Source organism: Ceratosolen solmsi, unplaced genomic scaffold (genome assembly GCF_000503995.2).
Source record: "Ceratosolen solmsi marchali unplaced genomic scaffold, CerSol_1.0 scaffold23, whole genome shotgun sequence".
NCBI lineage: Eukaryota > Metazoa > Arthropoda > Insecta > Hymenoptera > Agaonidae > Ceratosolen > Ceratosolen solmsi.
In genome coordinates this window covers 1,938,838-1,959,222 of record NW_011948430.1, presented here as the reverse complement: position 1 = coordinate 1,959,222, position 20,385 = coordinate 1,938,838, and the positions used below count along the sequence as shown (strand labels likewise).

At 37.7% G+C, this 20,385-nt stretch overlaps 1 protein-coding gene across 1 annotated transcript in view; it reads left to right on the top strand.

Annotated features, from left to right (window-relative positions):
* The first annotated feature begins 2,239 nt into the window (after positions 1 to 2,239).
* LOC105364097 (uncharacterized) overlaps positions 2,240 to 20,385 on the top strand; it is a 45,658-nt gene continuing 27,512 nt past the window's right edge. The window contains exon 1 of the mRNA XM_011501959.1: positions 2,240 to 2,266. Coding sequence (XP_011500261.1) covers positions 2,240 to 2,266 — 27 coding nt within the window. The remainder of the gene's footprint in view (positions 2,267 to 20,385) is intronic.

Genomic DNA, 20,385 nt, shown 5'->3' with positions numbered 1-20,385 from the left:
TTAATTCATATGACGCTCTATACTGCGTTAGAAATATATTTTTATGATGTGAATATTTAGATTACGGATAATTTAAAAATGTACATATACGTAAAATGGAAATTTGATGAGAGAATTGTGATCTTTATTCAAATCAGATTACTATCGTCCGCCTCTTCAATCTAAAGTCTAAAGTCTATAATGACTTTTATTATTCAGCTTGTATATAGCGATTTGGAGAAAATGTGAAAATTTTTTGTCTTTTTATGTAGGTTAGATATTACTGGATAATAATGAAAAATTTGAACAGCTTCCTTGAGAATAAAATCGTCGATGAAAATCTTTTATCAGCCGAGTATTATGATTGTAATTTGAAATATAATTTACATTTATATCGCATTGGTTGTATAATGCGAAACAATGTATTGGTAGTCCATGACAAATATATTACACATATTGAATTTTCTTATTACACAAATTCACAATTAGACTCAATTATTGCCTATACCATTATCATGCCTTCTTTATATCGATTTGGCATTTATCGATTATTAATTTAATTTAAAAAGTTTTCTTCTGCTTCTTATTATTGTTATTACCAACCGCGATCTGATCGACGAACAATTTTAAGGAAAAATTCATTAAATCATTAATGTATTTCGACGAGCATTATAATTAATTATAATTGCCTATTTAAGTAGAGGACGCGTACTCGAGAAGCAATTGATTTTTCTAATTTTCAGACGTACAGTCGCATGTCGCAGGAGAATGGAGGAATTTTATAAAATTTTCATTGTCATCAGGAGTATTTTATTTGCTTAACCTTGAGATAAAAGAAATGTTTCTGAAAATAAAGTTTCTTAATATAAAATCTCAAGATTTCAATTTGATCACCTATCTTGTACAAAATAGCTAATAATAAATCAATAGAGCTCATAATAAATATTTTTACAATTACACGAGTTACAGGCGCTTGACAATCGACAAGAAAGACAAACGACAAGAAACCTCTATTGTATATGCAATTTATCGTACCTTGAGATTGATAAGCATTCGATATCATAAAAAATAATGCCAACCAACATTCCATTACGTTTAATACATTGACTAAGAAGAAATACATTTCTGCGATTCTTAAGGCGATGAAAGAATGTGCTTATCCCTGTAACTTGCTGCTGAAGCAAAACTGAAGCAACCGAATGATTTTTACGCGCCCGGCAACGAGAACGGGAAAAGCTCAAAAATGTTGTTGGATACTTTTAGGCAGTGGAGCGTGAATTATAGAACGTGGAAGAAAAATTGTTATAATTTGATTTGTGATTAAAAGCTACTGGTTAAGCAATCGACGAATCAATGGATAAATTAGATGGCTTTGCAATTGGAATTCCGTCCCTAATGCGTTCACGAACGTACTTGTTTATCAGGTGGGGATGATACATTACGAAACATTGAGACTCCATTTAAGTTGGTTTCATCAAGTCTTGATTCTTATAATAGTCGCCATGGTGATCCGAGCGCGCTTTTAAAATTAAAATTCATCAGCCCACGCATGCAAGGAGATTGAAAAATCTCGTTTCGAATATATTTCGTCGATGTCTTGGTAGCATTATGAAAGTTTCACGATTTTTCTACGATCTTTAAATTCTTCATTCGCCAATGTCGCGGAGAAGGGGTTAAATTCACGCTATACATTGGGCAATCGACATAAGGTAATTCAAGAGTGCGTGACAGACAGACAGACAGACAGACAGACAGAGATATAGATAGAGATAGAGAGAGAGAGAGAGATATATATAGATAGAGATAGAGAGAGAGAGAGAGAGAGAGAGAGAGAGAGAGAGAGAGAGTAGTTAGTGAGCTGGTGGGGCGGGGGCGGGTTTGAAATGTCATCACATTAAGCTATCAGAATCTATAAAAGGAGAGATTCGTTAAGGCCTGTTTGTTCGGCGAGCCTAAAGCAGAGTGGCTTTTGCTTTACTAACGACGAATCGCGTTGCATTCGACTCGCGAACTCCGGTCGAGTACGCGTCGGCCCTCGTTTTACGGCGAAAGGGAAAATGCGGAGCGAGGCCCTTCGATAAGCTCGCGCGGAGGCTGGATAAAGGCCACTGTTGGATAAAGGAGGAAAAAGAGCCGCTGCCCGGTCTTCCCACTTGGACTGGTAGGCGTTGGCGGCCCGGCCGGCCGATAATCCGGGCCGGACTCGAGCCGCCAGTAGACGAGTTTTGGCGCGTGATCGCGAACCTCCAGCCGGTGGACCATGGGCCTGGCGATCCTCGGACTCCTGGTGAGTGACATTCGGGTGCGCACGGCATCCCGTCCTTTATTCGACGACTGCGACAGTCCAAACAGTCGACTGGACCGCTTGCGCGGGTTGTTTGCGGCAGACGTTGCGGCTTGAAGTTGCGTATACTCGGCTGGTTAACGAATACAGCCGTGTCGTTAATTAATCTAGGCCCTAATTAATCGATCGTTCGATTTTCTCAGCTCGAATAGTGCGCACGTGAATCGCGGACTCAGCTCGAGTGGCAAGACAGGAGAGGCGAATTACGTGAATTTCGTAAATTTCATAAATTTCCTTGAATTTCCTATATTCCGTCTATTTCTCGATATGACGTGATGAAATTACGCTCAAGTTTGTCGGCTTTAAGCACATTTTAATAATATGAGAATTATATGGCGAGCTTCGGTTTTTCGCAAATTTTCTTGGCCTATCGTTAGTGGTGCGTCGTGGAAATTTTAAAGCGAGAGTTGTCACGGGGCTGGGGAATATTCTTGTTACGGCTGTCACGCGGCTGGGCGTAAGAAACTTTTCAAAGTCAGGTATCCGTATTAATTACAGTCTCGGTACGACACTATACTGAAAATGAAAGTATTTTAATCAAACGGCTCGAGGTATTTGTTAAGCGTCATGACTTAACACTTAAGTCACCGAGTTTTCATTAAATACTTTCTTTTTAGCCGAGTACTACGCGTATCTCGAATAGCTTTTCCCGCTCCCATCTTTCGTCCGCTAATTTATCTATACGACGCTGTTCCTTCGGTATATGCAGTGCGTAATCGCGACATAATGCACGACTCTTCCTCGTGATTATCACTCTAACGTTTCCTATCGACTCGCATAATTCAAAAGGCAAAATCGATCATCCGCGATAGCCCATCGAGTTATGTATTGCGGAGTAAAAGACATTTCGATTGATGACAATTTTCATTTGAGGATAGATAGAAATTTAGAGAATCCATCATCATTACATTGTTATTTGAATTTTTACAATAATTCTGGTGTCTTATGAAAATTTTAAAATCTACATTTTTTGTTTATATGTGCTCTTCCTCTTCTTTTTGTTTCACATTTAAACACACGTCAGAAAACACGAGCATACTCGCTCGTTAATGCATACGCATATGAGATTTGGCAAAAAAAAAAAAAAAAAAAAATTGGGAAAAAAAAAAAAAAAAAAAAAAAAAAAAAAAAAAAAAAAAAAAAAAAAAAAAAAAAAAAAAAAGTAACTACGTTAAAAAAATAGAAAAACCTTCGCTTCCCTTTTGTTGTTTAAATCATTATAATGAAAAAGGGAAACTAGATAATGGCTATTTCGCAGCCATTAAAATGAATATCATAGAAATTTCATTGCTTTTTCAAATAATTGACTATTACACGTATCCGTATCCGCTGTATTATCTTAATTAATTATTATCTGTCCACATTCAGCATCACGGATCATTAACGAGAGAGATTATTCATAATGAGCAAACGCATCCTACCGATCTTTGCGTTTCACCCCCAATCAATGAAAGTTTGAAATGCATGAATCGTTGCCTTTTCCCAATGTAAACCGACACGTGGCAATTAATATTTGGCGTGAAAAAACTTATCCACGGCAAATGGAAAAAGGTCCGTGGTCAACATAGTCGAATGAGCAAGCGATTGCTCTAGCTCTTGAAAAAAATAACGCAAGGCGTTTCGTTTCCATTAACGAAGGAACTACAACGATTCCCATAGTTCAATGCTCTCCCCTTATCTCGCTCATCCTCGCTATTTTCGCAGTCCATTCACTCTCGTCGTCCTGTCTGTTTGTTTTTTCATTTACGATGGCCTCAAATGTGCCACGGAATGCCGTTTTCTCTTATATTTTGATTTTAACGACGACACGTCCTTGTCAATACTGTAATGAATAAATGAAAGAAGGCCCCGGCTCTTTTCTCCTCTATTGCGCAGCGAATTCGATCGATTTATTAACTCGCGCCCGAGATTATCCTTTTATTCATCGAGCAACGAAAGTCTTTTAACGATGAAATTATTAATTTGCAAGACAAATATTCATATATTTAGATAGCGCGCGCTCGTGATATATATCATCTTGTTTTAATGTGACACGAGTCGTCCTTAATATTAGCCAGCCTTTCCCGCACCACCCCGTATCAATCTATTTCCCATTAACTTTATTGAACATCGAATAACATGCCTTGGCGAGCGAAATTTTTAATTCAATATCTCGAAATTATTGCAAATATAAATAATTAGAGCGGAACTCGAATTTAAAATAAAAGAACATTATTAGCATTGGGAAAAATGGCAAATTACAATTATAAATCGCGTGTACGAGGAAACTTTCGCTTATCTCGTTAAGAATATCTCTCGTCTCAAGAAACCCGCATTCTTTGTGCCGCACTATAAAACAGAAAACCGATCATCCCATCTCCCCTTCGTACATGCTCATATTTTGTAATTTGTAGCGCATATGCTTATAAATTAAATATAGAACATAAATACCGTTTAAATTGAAAGTACGCCTAAATTTATTATACCTTTAAATTTTATTCAGCTACAGTATAAGTTTTGTTCTTTTTCACTCTTCTTGTTCAAGAATTTGCTTTCGATTAAATATTCACTCGGTTAAGTAATATATTAAATTTCTTGATATTCTTATTTATGGCAAATTGCTATTAATGCAAAATGTTGTGCATCGGAGATGAAATTAAGTCCGGCATGGGGGGATATTGTTGCGCGAGCATAACGACACAAGACATAAAAGCATTGCTAGCTCGTCCTTTTCTTTTTTATTTTTTTCTTTTTTTTTTTCTTTTATTTTTTTTTTTTATTCAATCAACTTGACGTTACTACATTAGCGATTGTCCTACACCCAAACAATTAATGAAACAATTAATTTTCATTCAAACGGTCATTCTTATGTAACGGCCATCGGGTCGATTGGCCCGTGGACAACACGAAATCAACAATTCGCACACGTGGCTATAAACAATGTAAGCCAAACACCGAATTAAATTCGCATGGGAGATCTTTGAATCCGTAAGATTTTTCTTCGTAAATCTGCCATAATTTTGCTGGCGGTATCGTTACGCATCCGAGCAATGACGCGACCGGCATCCCTGACACGAATCGCCCGGGCTCCGGCGCGGGAAATATTTTCCGTGGAAATGTTGCATTGTCGTGCCGAGGGCCACGCGCCTGCGAGGACAAAGGGGAACGCTGCGACGACGACGGAAAATTCTTATAAAATAACTCGTTCGATTGCTGAATCCGAGACAATGGCGCACGAGCTTCTCGCTATTCATCGCGGAAGGATATTGCGGTGACGCGCGCCTTCTAGACGAATCGGAAATGACACTTGGGCCCGTGTTCGAACGCGTGCGCCCGAATGGACCCCAAAGCATCACTGGGCCCTCGTTTATAGGATAGCCAAATGCGCCACAGCAGGCATAACAAAAGATTATAGATTGGCGTGCACATCGATGTATCGGCGATTCTCAACGTCGATGAACATAAATTTCATTAATGCGCAATGATTTGTTTATCTAAAATGAAATTACCAGCGCTCGTTAGTAATCGATATTTTCAGTGCGTCGTTCTCGACTAGAGATCGAAGCACTTAAATACGGACAATGTTCGCATGAATATCGTAAATAACTTGCCGTTATGTTGATAAATTCGGTGCGTAAATATTTCATGAGTTGTAAAGCCTTCTGCCGTAGCGGACGAAATTTATTGGACAAAGTAATTCTGCACGATAAGTAGTCGGGAAAGACAATTCCGAATTCAAATGATGTCTTAGCCTTCATTGGAATTTGCAAAGTCAATGTTTAAGTGGACTCGGTCAGAGCGCCACCCAGGCTATGATTATTAACGCGTCATTCGTCCACTTACCAACACACGCGCACGCACACGCGCACGCACACGCACACGCAGGCATAATATAATACAAATTTATGGGAATAGAGGTGGATGGGCGTTTATTCGCCAATGCTAATGAAATTTATTCACAAGCGATAACTCCCCGGTAGTCATATATAACCATATATAGTGCGCACTTTCATTGATATTGTTGTGTTGATGGGCCGAAACAATGGGGGTGGAACGTAATCGATATTGGCTACAATACTTTAATAATTTATGACGTACAGTATACGCGGGCCCGAGAGCTTTACACTTTTTTCGACTTTTCCGCATTAAAAATATTAACGATCAGTCATGATAAACAGGCTCGATTCCCAATGCTTTCCGATCCCATTACGACATTACCATAACTCCGCGCGATACTCTTCGTCAGTTGATAATGCCCCTCAACACTACGCCACACGGTTCCCCAAATCCTAAACTCAAAGAAAGTACGTAGCCGGCATCTCGGACCGTTCCACGGATACACTTAATACACAGCCCACGCGCGAGCCGTGAAATGTCGCAAATTAAGGAAGCGCGGAACTTGTACTTGGCGAAATTGCTCGGCGACCGTTATGAAAAAAAAAAAAAAAAAGAAGAAAAGAATAAAAAATACACGAAAAAAACGAGCAAAAGCCTGGTTCCTTATCTTGGCATCGCGGGAGTTTCGCGATTACGGCGTTTTCATTGATATTCCAATAGGTGCGGCGACCTCGTTGAACCCACGCGCCATGGGTCTACGTGACTGCCAAGTACTCAGGGTAGGACAAAGAGCAAAGACTTTTCGCACATCTGGAAATTGAGAGCGAAATTGGCATTAACAACACTCGGAAAGACTTTAGGAAATTCAGATTCACGGCGCGTGCCTTTCCCTATCCCCACTCGAATCGAGATTTTCTTGGCCTTAGATACATTTCAATGGGTCAGCCGTATTGTTGCTGCTGCTGCTGCTGCTGCTGCTGCTGCTGCTGCCGTTGCTCTCCTCGAATCTCCTCCTTCTGCCCCCCCCCCATCCTCCATCTTCTCCTCCTCCTCATAAGGCGATACACTAAGCGTTCGTGTTGAGGGCAATGACTTGTGCATTTCGGTGGGCAAGCGTGTATCGTGCGATATTTAAATGAGTTCTTGGACCTCCTCTACATTCTTTAAAAATGAACTTTCACTCTGGATGTAGTGTAAGTGGATTACCAACGTTTCCTCGTCATTACTATAGAATTCGCTCATTTTTCTTATTTATTGGCGAAGGTCGAACGGTTCTGCTCGTCGAATCCCTTAAATTTTTATTCCTCCTCGAATATATTCTTATTTAACGTTACTTTCACTAAGACTCTAATGCAATTGTTCTTGCCAAATATTAAGGACTTCTTTATCATTAAATGTGCGAATGTAAGACAAATGTGTAAAAAGAACAGAAAGAAAAAAAAAGTTCACAGAGGTGCAAGGAAGTTGTCGAGTAAAAGTGACATTGAACCAGTTAACTTTGTAACATTCTATATCTACATGTGTGTGTGTGCGCGCGCGTGTGTGCGTGCGTGCGTGCGTGTGTGCCTGGGTGGGTGGGTATGTTTGTGCGCGTGCATGCGTGTAAACTGATTCTTGGTAATATTTTATAGGCAAAAATTTTTAGAAAGTTACTATCATCGCCGAATTGCCGAATTACAATGATACATCGACTCAATGGGAGCCCAAAACTCTTATATAATCTTATAAATTTAAGAAATTTTTTCATTTCTTTGATTTTGGATTTTTAATTTTTTTCTGCACACTTCATTACCAAATATTATAATAACCGTATATTAAAATATCTTATAAAATCGGTTTTCTAGGCTACACAGCATCTCTCCTTTATCGGATACTTTTGCCTAACATAAATTTTATCTAAAAAATATAGCCGAGCATTTCATTTATCACTATCCTTTAGCATTTCGACATTGAATCATAATAATTTAATACATTTTTTTTTCTTTTACTTTTTATTTTTTTAATATAGTTATAATATTCTCTTAATTTTCTCTATTACCAAATATAACTATGCATTCCTGGTTGTTAATTTTTGTCCTTCTTTCATACTTTTTTTGCTCATTCGTAATCCCTCATCTCGATGAGGACTTTGAGTGCAACAATCGCTTAATTAAACGCAATTAGACCTTCAACTTTATATCATCGTTCGTTTTATCTTCTTTTACTCGTCTGCGTAATTTTCGGTGCTTCGTGGACCCATTTCAAGCGTTCGTTGTTTCATTCTGTCGGCTCTCATTATCTAAGCCATACATAATTCACGATAAAATCCATTGCGTTAATGGTAAATTATAAGATTAAAATTATTTTACAAAACACTGAACTATATCGTTGGTATGTGCGCGCGATAAAAAGATCGCGTACGTACCGTGAATGGCCAACGATGATTTACAATTCTCGAGTAGCCTATAACTTAGATAGAAAGAGACTAAGTTCAATCAGCCTTTCCACTCAACGAAACACGTACGACGTCGTTTCCCCTCAAATTGACTCCCGGATAAAAAATATATACACACCGCAAACCTTTTAAAGGCAACTTGGTGCGTTGCATAATTGCGGACAAAGGAAGAGACTCAACAATTTGCCTACGGTCTCTAGAGCCGTATTAAGGAGCACGTGACGACGAGTCGGATGAGCAAAGGAGCCGATGAGCGACGAGCGACGAGCGACGCTTCAAAACGCGATCATCCAATTACCCAGAAGCCCGTGTACGCAATAGCGACAGTTGTATTGCATTATTAAAGCGCTCGGGCTCCTTTCGGGCACACGCGATTTCATAATTTCCTTCTTCATTCTTGTCGCCCATCTTTGCCATTCATTCAACGAAGCCGTCAGCTGGGCTCTCTGACTTTTCTCGGCTCGCCACGCGCGGCTCCTCCTCTCTTCCACTTGACACTAAAAATCCTCCATAAATTGCGAATAAAGGCGATTTTATTTCGCATGATTTACATCGAATGCATTTAATGCAGAGCAAGTGAAATTATCTAGGCATGCAACACTGTGTTTTGAATTATGGAGTTCATTATGCATAATAATACATCAAGTACTTTTTATCTCATATGTATCTATATGTGTTACGTAATAGTAAAAAATTAATTTCCTTAGCATGAATAGTGAAGTGGTCGTTGCTTATGTAATACAGAGGATTTTTAACTTAACTTCTCGCTTAAATGTTCGAGCTTCGATAACAATATAACATAAAGGAGAAATTATATTTATCAATTTTATCATTAGACACTCGTTTGACTATATGTATTGGCCGCTTATAATCTACGTATATGCGTTGAGGCTATTTTGAAGGGGAAAAAAAGGAAGCGAGAAAAAGAAAAAGAAGAAAAGAACGATATCGACGAGTACTTTAAACACTTTAAACAACCAATTACGTTTTATACTAAATATCATTAAAGTTAATATTAGATGTTATCTACATCGCTACTTATACACTGATTTTTATTTTAAATCTTCAGAATTACGAGGTATTAAAATTACTTAGTTACGCATTTGCATTATCAGCTTTTTATTACAAATAACTTCATTTAATATCAGTTATTCACGACTTAATCTCAGTTATAAAATTCTCGAGTTTAAATCGGGGTCTCAGTTTAAAAAGTTTTTATATTTGATTTAACCAAGTTGAACCTGTACTCAAGAATACCGTAAGTAATAATAAAATTTAATCCAATATCCTGCGATACCCTTTTGTATACCTTTTGTATAATGTACGCAATCTCATATTTAATTCACTTTAGTTTCTTCTATTTCCTTACACTAAATAACGTCTTGTAATGGGCGTATCTGATATTATTAATCATGCAGCCATATATTATGAAAAATTCTTCTTTTCATTCTTTCTCTCTCTCTCTCTCTCTCTCTCTCTCTCTCTCTCTCTCTCTCTATATATATATATATATATATATATATATATATAAAGACAACAACAACAACAAAACATGAATCCACTATTGTAATTCAAGTATTGCATTACGCTTTTCACAAAAACCTACTCTTAATTCATAAAATAGTATTTAAAACTATTCAAGACATTACAATGTAAAGCAAGACATGTACTTTTACAAACAGTATTTTCGCAATCTTGCCGACGCGTACATTAAGATTTTATAGAAAATTGTCGCAACGGCTGTCATTCGTTTCTTCTCGAATGTGTCAGTCAACGCAAGGAAATGGAAAAACCTTGTCCTGTCATCCACCGGATTACCGGTACGCAACATTTTGGTGTATTTTACTCCTTAACCGCTTATATAAGTACGACATTCACATACATAATAATCGAGATTTAATAAATTTTCAGACAATACGAGTGCAATTAACGTGGCCACTATTGTAGATTTATAATCGAGATTTGCTTAAGTATTACAGTAGCCCGTGCGTGAAGTGACTTTGCTATATACTTTTAAATAAAAAGTTCTATTTTGACAATACAGAAATAGGAAGTCGAGATTTCATCTGGGAAATGGAAATCGCTTTTTTTTTTTTAGGGGGAAAAAAAAAAAAAAAAAAAAAAAAAAAACGACGAGTTTACTTATTATTCCGTTTTTAGATGAATCTTGCAAGAAAATCTTTTTCTTTTTTTCCCCTCTATACTCAATACAACTAATATCATGCAACCTTATTGTCTTTCTATGAAATTTCTTTATGCATTTATCTCGTGCGTGCAACATAGTTATAAAGGTTTCTCGCGTTTATACTCGTTGTACGATTAAACATTCGGTAATCTCTTTTTATTTTAAGATAGAATTTCAAGCCACCACTTGTATCATTATCATTATCATTATCATTATTATTATTATTATCATTATTATTATTATTATTATTCATATTTCATTTAAATTAATAACGAAGCAAAAAAATCTATATCATTTAACGAAGTATTTAATGTTCATCGGATTAATAAGAAATTGTAAAGCCAATGACAAGGGGAGAAGTGAACGAAGTTCAGCGTCAACGCAGTTTGATGCGAATCCAAAAGATAATGCTCTATTAATACATTTTAAATTCATTTTCAACAAAAATCTAAGCCAAAAGCTGGACAAAACAAAGAAGGGTTAAACAAATAACAAAATAAAAGATCAAAAGAACGTAAAACCGATCGAAAAAAAAATACAAATTCATTATTTTTTAAAAGTTTACAAACTATCTGTGCGATGTGGTGATCGAACAAGATAAAAGTCCATTCGATCACTCGCGCGCATCGGCGGACCTGAAAAATCGACGAAACTCTATACGACTAATATTTATCATTGCTTTTGTCTCCCAATTGGCTTTAGTATCTACAAGTACTACGATTAAATAGATATTCGTCATCGTTGTCCACCCCCGTTATATTTTTTACACGTATATTTATACGGTTTGTTCCTACTCGTATCCGCCCCCGTCAGCCCTTCCGCGAACCACCGCATCTCTCCACCACAGTACTGTCGCCCACTAGTCAAGGACAAAGAAACAGTCGTCGGGAGAATCGGAGGGAGGGCGCTCCGTCGGCGCAATCACGGGCTCTCGATCATTCGTGTGTCGATCGGCACACGGAGGCGGCGTCGCTTTCGCCACCGATCGTCATTGCGCGGAAAATTGATTATCCCGGCGGGAGGGACGTGAAATCGAAAGCGACACATCGGTCGATCGGCAGCCGAATTCACAGCCGCAACGGGGGTCGCTTGAGCTACGCGCGAGAAAGCGAGCAGCGACGGCTTTGTTTGCATCGTTGTGCACTCGGCCGTGACCGGCATCGACCGCTAAACGACGCCGCTTTTTCCAATCGGTTCACCGAACCCTCGCGCGCTCTTGTTTACCTTTGAGCGCTCCTAATCGGGCCGCACGCGAGCGCCAATCAACACCCGTCAAACGGCCGTCAAGGGAAGCATGCGTCCGCACACCTCCCGTGTGCTACGTTTACATCGACAAAACGTGGATAATCGACGGCCCATCTCTACGATTATTAACGACGAGCTCGACTTCCCGATAGGCAGCCAACCAGACAGCCAAACAGCCAAACAGCCAAACAGCCAAACAGCCAGACAGACAGCCAAACGCTTCTTCGAATTCATTATCACCCACTTTCTTGGCCCATTAAAGGTTACTCTTTTTTCTATTTATATGTTGGCTTTGTTTTGCTTTCTCTCTTTAAATAAGACCATATTGGACTACTGGGATGCGTGATTGGGGTTTGGGTTTGGTGATGGGCGGAGTGGGTTGCGTGATAAAAAGTCGTGGGCAAACGAAAGCTCGTGAAAATGGCGCCAATGATCGGCTTCGAAAGGGAACGGATTTTTCATCTCTGACTCGGAAATGAAAGCGGCCGATGCTGTGTTTGCCGCTTGGGAGTTGGCATATCGGGCCCACACGTCTTTAAGAAACTGCGCCTCGAAAATAGAAACCATCGCTGGGAGCCAATGGTTATGCGCGTCAGTGCTTCTCGCCCCCTTGCGAGCTTATCAACGATATCGCGAATAATAGAAATAACTTGTTGTCACTGGCGAACGCGCGGCTAATTTATACGATCGAACTAATTTGAAAAATCGGGCATTTAAGGTCGAGATGGGCCGATAGCCACTGAATTATCGTCGGCAATCGTGGAGTGGGGCACGCGGAGCGCACGCCACGATTCCATTAGCCGGGGAATTTATAAGAGTGTAGCCGTGGGGAGGACCAGCGTAAGGGTGATCCCATCCCCTCGTAGCTCGACTCGGCTCGGCTCGGTTCGGCTCGAGAAGGCGGCGGTGGGAGGGAGGGCCCAGTGGCTGTCGGATGTTACCGGATGGGTAAAGCCGAGGAAATCCCTGGGGAAAAAGGCATCGGCGATAAGGAGCTGTGGTGTCGGCGGTGGGGGCGTCGCCGGCGAGAGAAAGAGGCGCGAGGAGGTGGAGGAAGGGAAAGGCGAGCCTCGACGTAGGAGTCGCGGCGTCCAGTGCGGCTCGCGGGGCCCGGCGATGCTCAGTCGGCCCCGTCAACTCGGCTCGGCCCGAGCTACGCGCGTTACAACCCGACATGTGAGAGCCGCGCACCACCTCCTCTGCAGTCGGACCTCGAGCAACCGAGATGAGGGCCCTCCTCGGGACAATCCTCGCGCTGAATCTCCTCCAGGTACATCCGAGCGCCTATGGTCTGTCGGACCCGGTTGGCGCGACTTCGACCCTCGATCGGTTCGTCCCCATTTGTCCACTCCATCCACCTTTGTCAAAAGCACCCACGGACTAATTAATCACCGTTCTCCGCTAATCGACAATTTGCTCCTGTAATTACCGCAAACTCATTAATAGTCGCGATGGTCGTTAACTTGCTCGCCTATGGCCTTTCCTAACTAACACCAGTAGGAAATTGGGTCTCTAACCCCCACCGATCATTCACTATTCAAAGGTCTAGCGTACGAGTCAAACGCATAAGCTGTCCAAACGAATGCCACAGTCGCTCAAGCTTATTTATCAATCCATTTTACACTAAGTACAATTGATTGCATGATTAGGACGAAGTATTCTGTAAAAAGAATTCGTACGTTAAAAAAATTAATTACAGCTCGAGCATGAATTGGACATTAATAAGTACATTAGTACGCAACTATATCGAGTAGAATTTCGCTCACGAACTAATTAAAACCTCGACTTTGAGTTCCGTTACAAAATTGTTTTACGCTAAACGAGAAAAGAGAAAAGAGGAAAAATTGAAAAAGCTAAAGAGATAAAAGAAACGTGCATTTATAAAAACACGAGTGTCGTTTATGAAGTCATTAATCGAATAGATGGATTGTTATTGAAAAGGCTTAATAATTTTAAAATTTAATGGCGTTGATTTAATTAGATCTAATGTAATCCAGATATATTTACATCTATTTGCATAAAATATTTCAATTCTCTTTCTCTCTCTCTCTCTCTCAGTCATTGAACTTGAAAGTGTATATTCGATTCTCACGTGCCACAAACTCATCTCGAATATAAATTTTAGATATATTTGAAATTGCATAATATTATTCCTTGTAAAAAAATATTAATTATCAAATAATCCTATAATCGTTATCAATTTCTCTCTCTCTCTCTCTCTCTCTTCATTTTATTACTCATAATAATCATTATCCAATATTAATTCGCGTTTTATATGTGACTATAAAATTACGAAAACTTCATTAAAAATTTAGTAATATTAATGCTTTATATAATATTCGGACAGTTTATCCTTAAAAACATTGCAATATATATATTTTATTATAAGCCCGCGCGAAGCTATAAAGGTACACACGTGTAACATAATAAAATTCAGAGGCTGTCTAAAAGCATATCATTTTTACCTAAAAAGGAAGGCTTGTTTTAGCATTTTGATTACAACTTTATTAGCATTCTGGTTCAATTAATATCTTACAAAAAGGCGAAAATTGTGTTTACATGGGTGGTTATTAAACGAGCGCGCCAATGAAAAACGACGATCCTTTTATTTTTCTACACGTAAGTATTAGTCGAAGGCGACTTTGCCATGATAATAACAGTGCTTATTTTTAATTATTATATTTATAACTAACGTGTTTTTCTAATGGACATTGAAGCAGACGCTTTATGTCAAATTTTGTACAATTTGCAAATATCTTTAATATCGCGATTGGGCTGAGACGAATCTATAACGAATATGCTAACATTAATTTCATAGATATAATCATTAGAATCTATAGGAACAGCGTTTTCGTTAATCAGTGGAAACAAAAACAATAAAAAAAAAAAATAAAAAAAAAAAAAAAAAAAAAAAAAAAAAAAAAAATTCAAATCCGATAATTTTTACAAGTACTGGTTTATCGATAAATTCCTAACGACTCATTTGTAACATTTAATATTTACTACTTTCTCGTTTAGGATTAAACTGCAGCAATAATCCACACTCTTTAACTATAATGACTTAGGATGAAAAAAAAAAAAAAAAATCTGAGAAATCTTTCTCCCCAATAAACGGATTATCCACGCATATTATTTATACGTGTAATGAAATGAATATTATTAATAATATATCCTTTACAGGCTCTAAAAATAATTAAAGACTTTCTAATGAACATTATGATGGATAGAAATTATTCAATACCATGTGAAATAATATGATTACGAAAAATTAATGACTTATATTCTAAGAGAGACTAATTGAAAATCAACAATAAAATATATTTAAAAGCAACAATATTTTAATATTTGAGCCTTTATCCTAAGTGAACAATAATCTTATTTGAAAATCTATTTGTTATAACATTACAAAAGTAAATAGTCTATTATCGAGGAAATGTGTATATACGAAGGGATAAAAAAAAAAATTGGAAATTGAATATGAAAGAATTTTCAACTATTGCCCTTTTACATTAAAATTGTTATTTCAAAGTCTTTTATACCATAAAGCTTAATTGATTATTAACGATTTATATTATAATTTTTCATACGCGATTAATTACTTTCCTTGAATTTTTATCAAAAACAAAAAACAAAAAAAAATAAAAAAAAAAATGAACTCACCATTTATGAAAATATAGCACAATGCCCAGTTTGACGAGCCGGCCTTTCTAGTCGAAATAAAAGTGCAAGTGCGCCAAACAACAACGACAACAACAACAACAACAATATGAACGATTGAGCCGACCATGACAGGTAAAACAATCGTTTCAAAGTGTATACATGAGAAACTCAGTTACTGCACAAACCACAAGGGAATACAAACAAATACACGTTAGTAGCAATGCGCCAAAGCACTTGGGTGTCGAATAATACAAGGCTAATCAAAATCAAAAAATCCACTATTTCCCCTAGTTCTGAAGATCAATATCTGTAATTGCTTTATGAAATAATTCGTAGCTCGGAAAATTTTGAAAAATCATTTTAATTATTGCGTAATGTGAGTCTTAGTTACAACTATTAATAAAATATTTTAATAATGAGAATGCGCAGTTATTACGTATGTCCACCTATTATGCCAACTCACAATGCTTAAACAATATTTGTAAACAAATTAAATTATTTCTAAGCTCTATGTAAATTCACAACGCTATTCTTAAATTCTACGAGTGATAAAAAATGCTACACTTAATCGTACTGCAGATTTGTGGATCTTGGTGAGAAAGTGTTAAAATCAATTATTTTAAAATTTATAATGTTATTTTAACTACTAACATGTCTTGAAATTTGTTAGAATTTTTCATACGTGTTAGTTCAATATAACTTTTTCTTCCTTGAAGACACGAAGTTTCTCACAGTGCTTCTATTTCGAAATATATCTGTACAAATTTGCTTTAAGTGATAAATACATTCCAACAATGCATTTTACATTTACTAATTATATTAATATTATAGACCGTTAAAACAATATAATAAATTTGTTTAATAACCTATTATTATATTAAAAATAAACAAACTAATCGTTCGTTTATTACCGCAAATAGTTTTATATACGAAAAATAAATTTAATTATTTCTTAATCTAATAATAGTTTGTAAATTACAGGTGGACTTTTTGAAAATAAAGTTACGGTTATGTCAATTATATATGAATTTTTATAAATTCTTATAAAGCCTAATAAAAGATATTAATCACAAATCTCATTGAAAAGGAATAAATAAATAAATACATTTATATGTAAGATACGAATAGTTCCGTCAGTCGATGAAGAAATTTGATTTATAGATTTATTTGAATTCTTAAGTAAAATGCACTTTTCTAAGATATATTCATTTGTTATATTATCTATTATAGAAAATATAACAATAATCTATTATATCTATTAACGCAATAATTGGAAATTGCAATATATTATGATCAAAGCAATGCGTATAGTTATAAATTTCAATATATTTTCTAACTCTAATTTGTACTACATTTAATATAGGAAATTTTATCAGATACTTTTAATTGGAAGAGATGATAACTTTATTATAAAGAGTATTATCTTTTATTTAGGGAAACGACTATTAACATAATTTACATATATATATATATATATATATATATATATATATATATATATATATATATGTGTGTGTGTGTGTGTGCGTGCGTGTGCGTGTGTGTGTTGGTGTGTGTGTGTGTGTGTTTGTGTGTTTGGGAAAATTATTAAAAATAAACAGGCAGTCGTGCGCGTGCACACACGTATATAATTGAAATGAACAATATGAAAAACTTTCTAACAATTTACTTACATAGAAAGTTTCCACTCAACCACACCTAATTCAATATGTAAATGATGGAAAAATCATATAGATATTAATTTTCGCTGAAGTGAATCGGAAAATAATATCGAAGAAAGAAAGAAATTCATTTTGATGGCGAATATAAAGTTTTTGCCTATTCGGACAAAGTTGATTGCCGAGCAGTTAGATAATAAAAAAATTCTCGGCTACCACAACCCCAAATGAAATATATTTCGCTACATTTAATCACAGGCTGAGTCAAACATATAAACAAGAGAATAAATTTGTTGATTAAAATGGATAAATTGATTTTGCCACGCGTATTAATCAATCGAGGTGATAAAATCTCTGAAAAATAAACGGTCGCGTTGAAAAGGGAATTACAGTTGATTGGAAGTCGATTATTGATATTAAAGGCTCAATAAGGCTTACTGGAATTATGCGTTCCGATGATAATGCCGTCGAGTAGAAAGAGTTTAGAGCGCAAATTAGTCTGTCAAGGATCGACAATACAGGATAATGGAAGCTTGGACAAAATGCCGGGGGATCGGACTGTCCTAAGGCCTCCGAAACGCGACATAATTACCGTGGCGCGAGGCCAAGCGATCTCGGGGTCCCCGGGGCCCAGCATCCTTACGTCTATATAAACACGGCTCTTATCTCGAGACTCCCGCGGCCGGGGAAAAATGCGCCCCGAACTGGTTTCGTGAGATACGCAGAGGAGGCGTGCCAATAAATTTTGCCCCGCGTTATTTTCCAGCAAGGAGGAGCTCGCGAAATCCGGCTGGAAATGCGAAATTGCCGATCCGATCTCGCTATGTCGGAACGCATAGCAACGTAGATAGGTAGGCCTGTGAGATCGGGTGCGGTGTACGAGGATGGGCGAAGGGGAAGAGGAGGGAGAGGGGGGGGGGGAGGTTTAGCGCGGAGAGAAGAGGATAGGATAAAGGCCAGATTAATTCGATCTGCTTCGCGGCCTTTAATTGGCGGTCTTATCTCCGAGCGACGGGGCCGTCGATCTACCTGCCCTACGGGTGCGTCGTCCGCGAAATTTACACTGGCTTATTGAATAATAAGCGGGACTCGCCAATCATTACACCCCGGCCAATTACGGGAATTTAAATGCGTCCTCCGGTCATTAATCGCGCCCCCAAGCGCGTATCTAATAAATATCTCGCACTTTTATTTGCATGCGCGGGAGCGCCTTACCAGGTCGGTGATAGACGAGGACGCTCCGTTTGATAAATACGGCGCTGGGCTGCGTCCATGGATTGAGAAGGTGGTAACGAGGGACAGGGGCGAAGGGCCCAAGGGCTGGTATACACTCGTAAATAAGCCCTCACACCGAGTGAATTATTGTGGTATGCAAACGAGCCAGCTAGCTAGATCTCCTCGTCTCCCCTCCCCTCCCATCATCATCATCATCATCATCATCATCATCATCCCACCTCATTTACCATCCATCGGTCCTACTCCTTCCTCGCCCCTTCAATTCGCGATTTCGGTTGTTCATTAGCCACGCACGGCACTTTGTTCTAGGAGGCGCATTCCTCTCGTCTCCCAGGGCACGGGCGAGTTTAATGGGCCCCGCGCGTTTACGAGCATCCGCGTAAGTACGCGAGGCCGGATTCCGCCTTTCTTCTTTATTCCGCTTTATCCAGACGACCCTTGACCTTGGGGGGCCGCGTGTTTTATCGGCGGCGCGGGCGTGGTTGAAATATTTTATTTTACTCCCCGCAGCTGACTCGTCGGCTTATCAACTCGCCTTCTCAAATAAATTACACATTATTTCACGGCGAAGCACGTTTTCCACGTTTAATCCCCTCTTAATCCCCTCCTCCAATGGCCGAACCAACGCCACCACCACCATCAATCCGCCATCCTACTCCATTCCCACATACATCTTTAACATCTCATATTTGAGTACTGTGCATTCGACGTTTTGATCGTGGCTGAATGATAGCGATTTTTCCAGGCCACGTAAAAACGTAATTGCTTAAGCAAGATCTTCGAGTTTCGACCTTAGATCGGCCGCGAGGATATGGATTAGGGTCACTAAGACTCGCACCTACATTCATTCGACTCGCATCCTTACCGCGCCAACATTTGCAATCTTAACAAATTTTAATCGCATTTTTTGCGATGGATATTATAATGGTGAGGGTTAGATTGCTTTCTTCATTTAAAATTTTAAATGCTCTTGTTCCTATTTCAATTGTTCCTATTTTGCGATTTAACTGGCCGATACATAATGTACATGTAAATATATGACTTCACAGTGTACGAACTTATTATCATTGTAGAATGAATTTATATTATTTTGTCGATACATAATTTTTCAATCTATCTCTAGATCAATACGTCTCCAGATTAAAATTGTGAAAAAAAGTGGCTATAAGACATTTTAACTAGCAACAACCTTGACTTGACATTGACATTAATTTAACGAGATAAGCAAAGAAAGAAACCTTATTTATATGGAGTTTGAGCATTTAGAATCCGAGAGTGAGACGAAACGTCCATATTCGGAACACAGCTATAAGACGTTAAAATTTATAAAATGCCAGTCGGTAGAAAATTCTTTTTTTTTTTCATTACTTTTTCATTTATTTTTCTTTTGTTTTTTGTTTTTTTTTCTTTATTTTTATTCATTTATTTATTTATTTTTTTTTTTGTTGGCTTGTTTTCACTTTACGTGAATGGAGAAGAAAATAATTCAAAATACTACTGTAATTTGATTATGAACTAAATAGACTTTAAAGCAACCGTTTCATCATTTTTTCACTAAATTATTATTATTATAGTATTAAGAAATAAAGATGATGCAATTTTGCAGTCCCATTATCGTTTGAATGAAGATGGACGAATAATGCACAGACCTCGAGATAATATCAAGCTTTATTGAATTGAATTGAATTGACATAAATATCATTTCTTTAATCTATTTCATTTTCATGGATTTATACTTTATGATAAATTTCTACAATAATTTTGTATTTACGTCGTTAATTGTAGCGAATTATGCTTTTAATAATCACATAAATAGCCTCAAAATCTT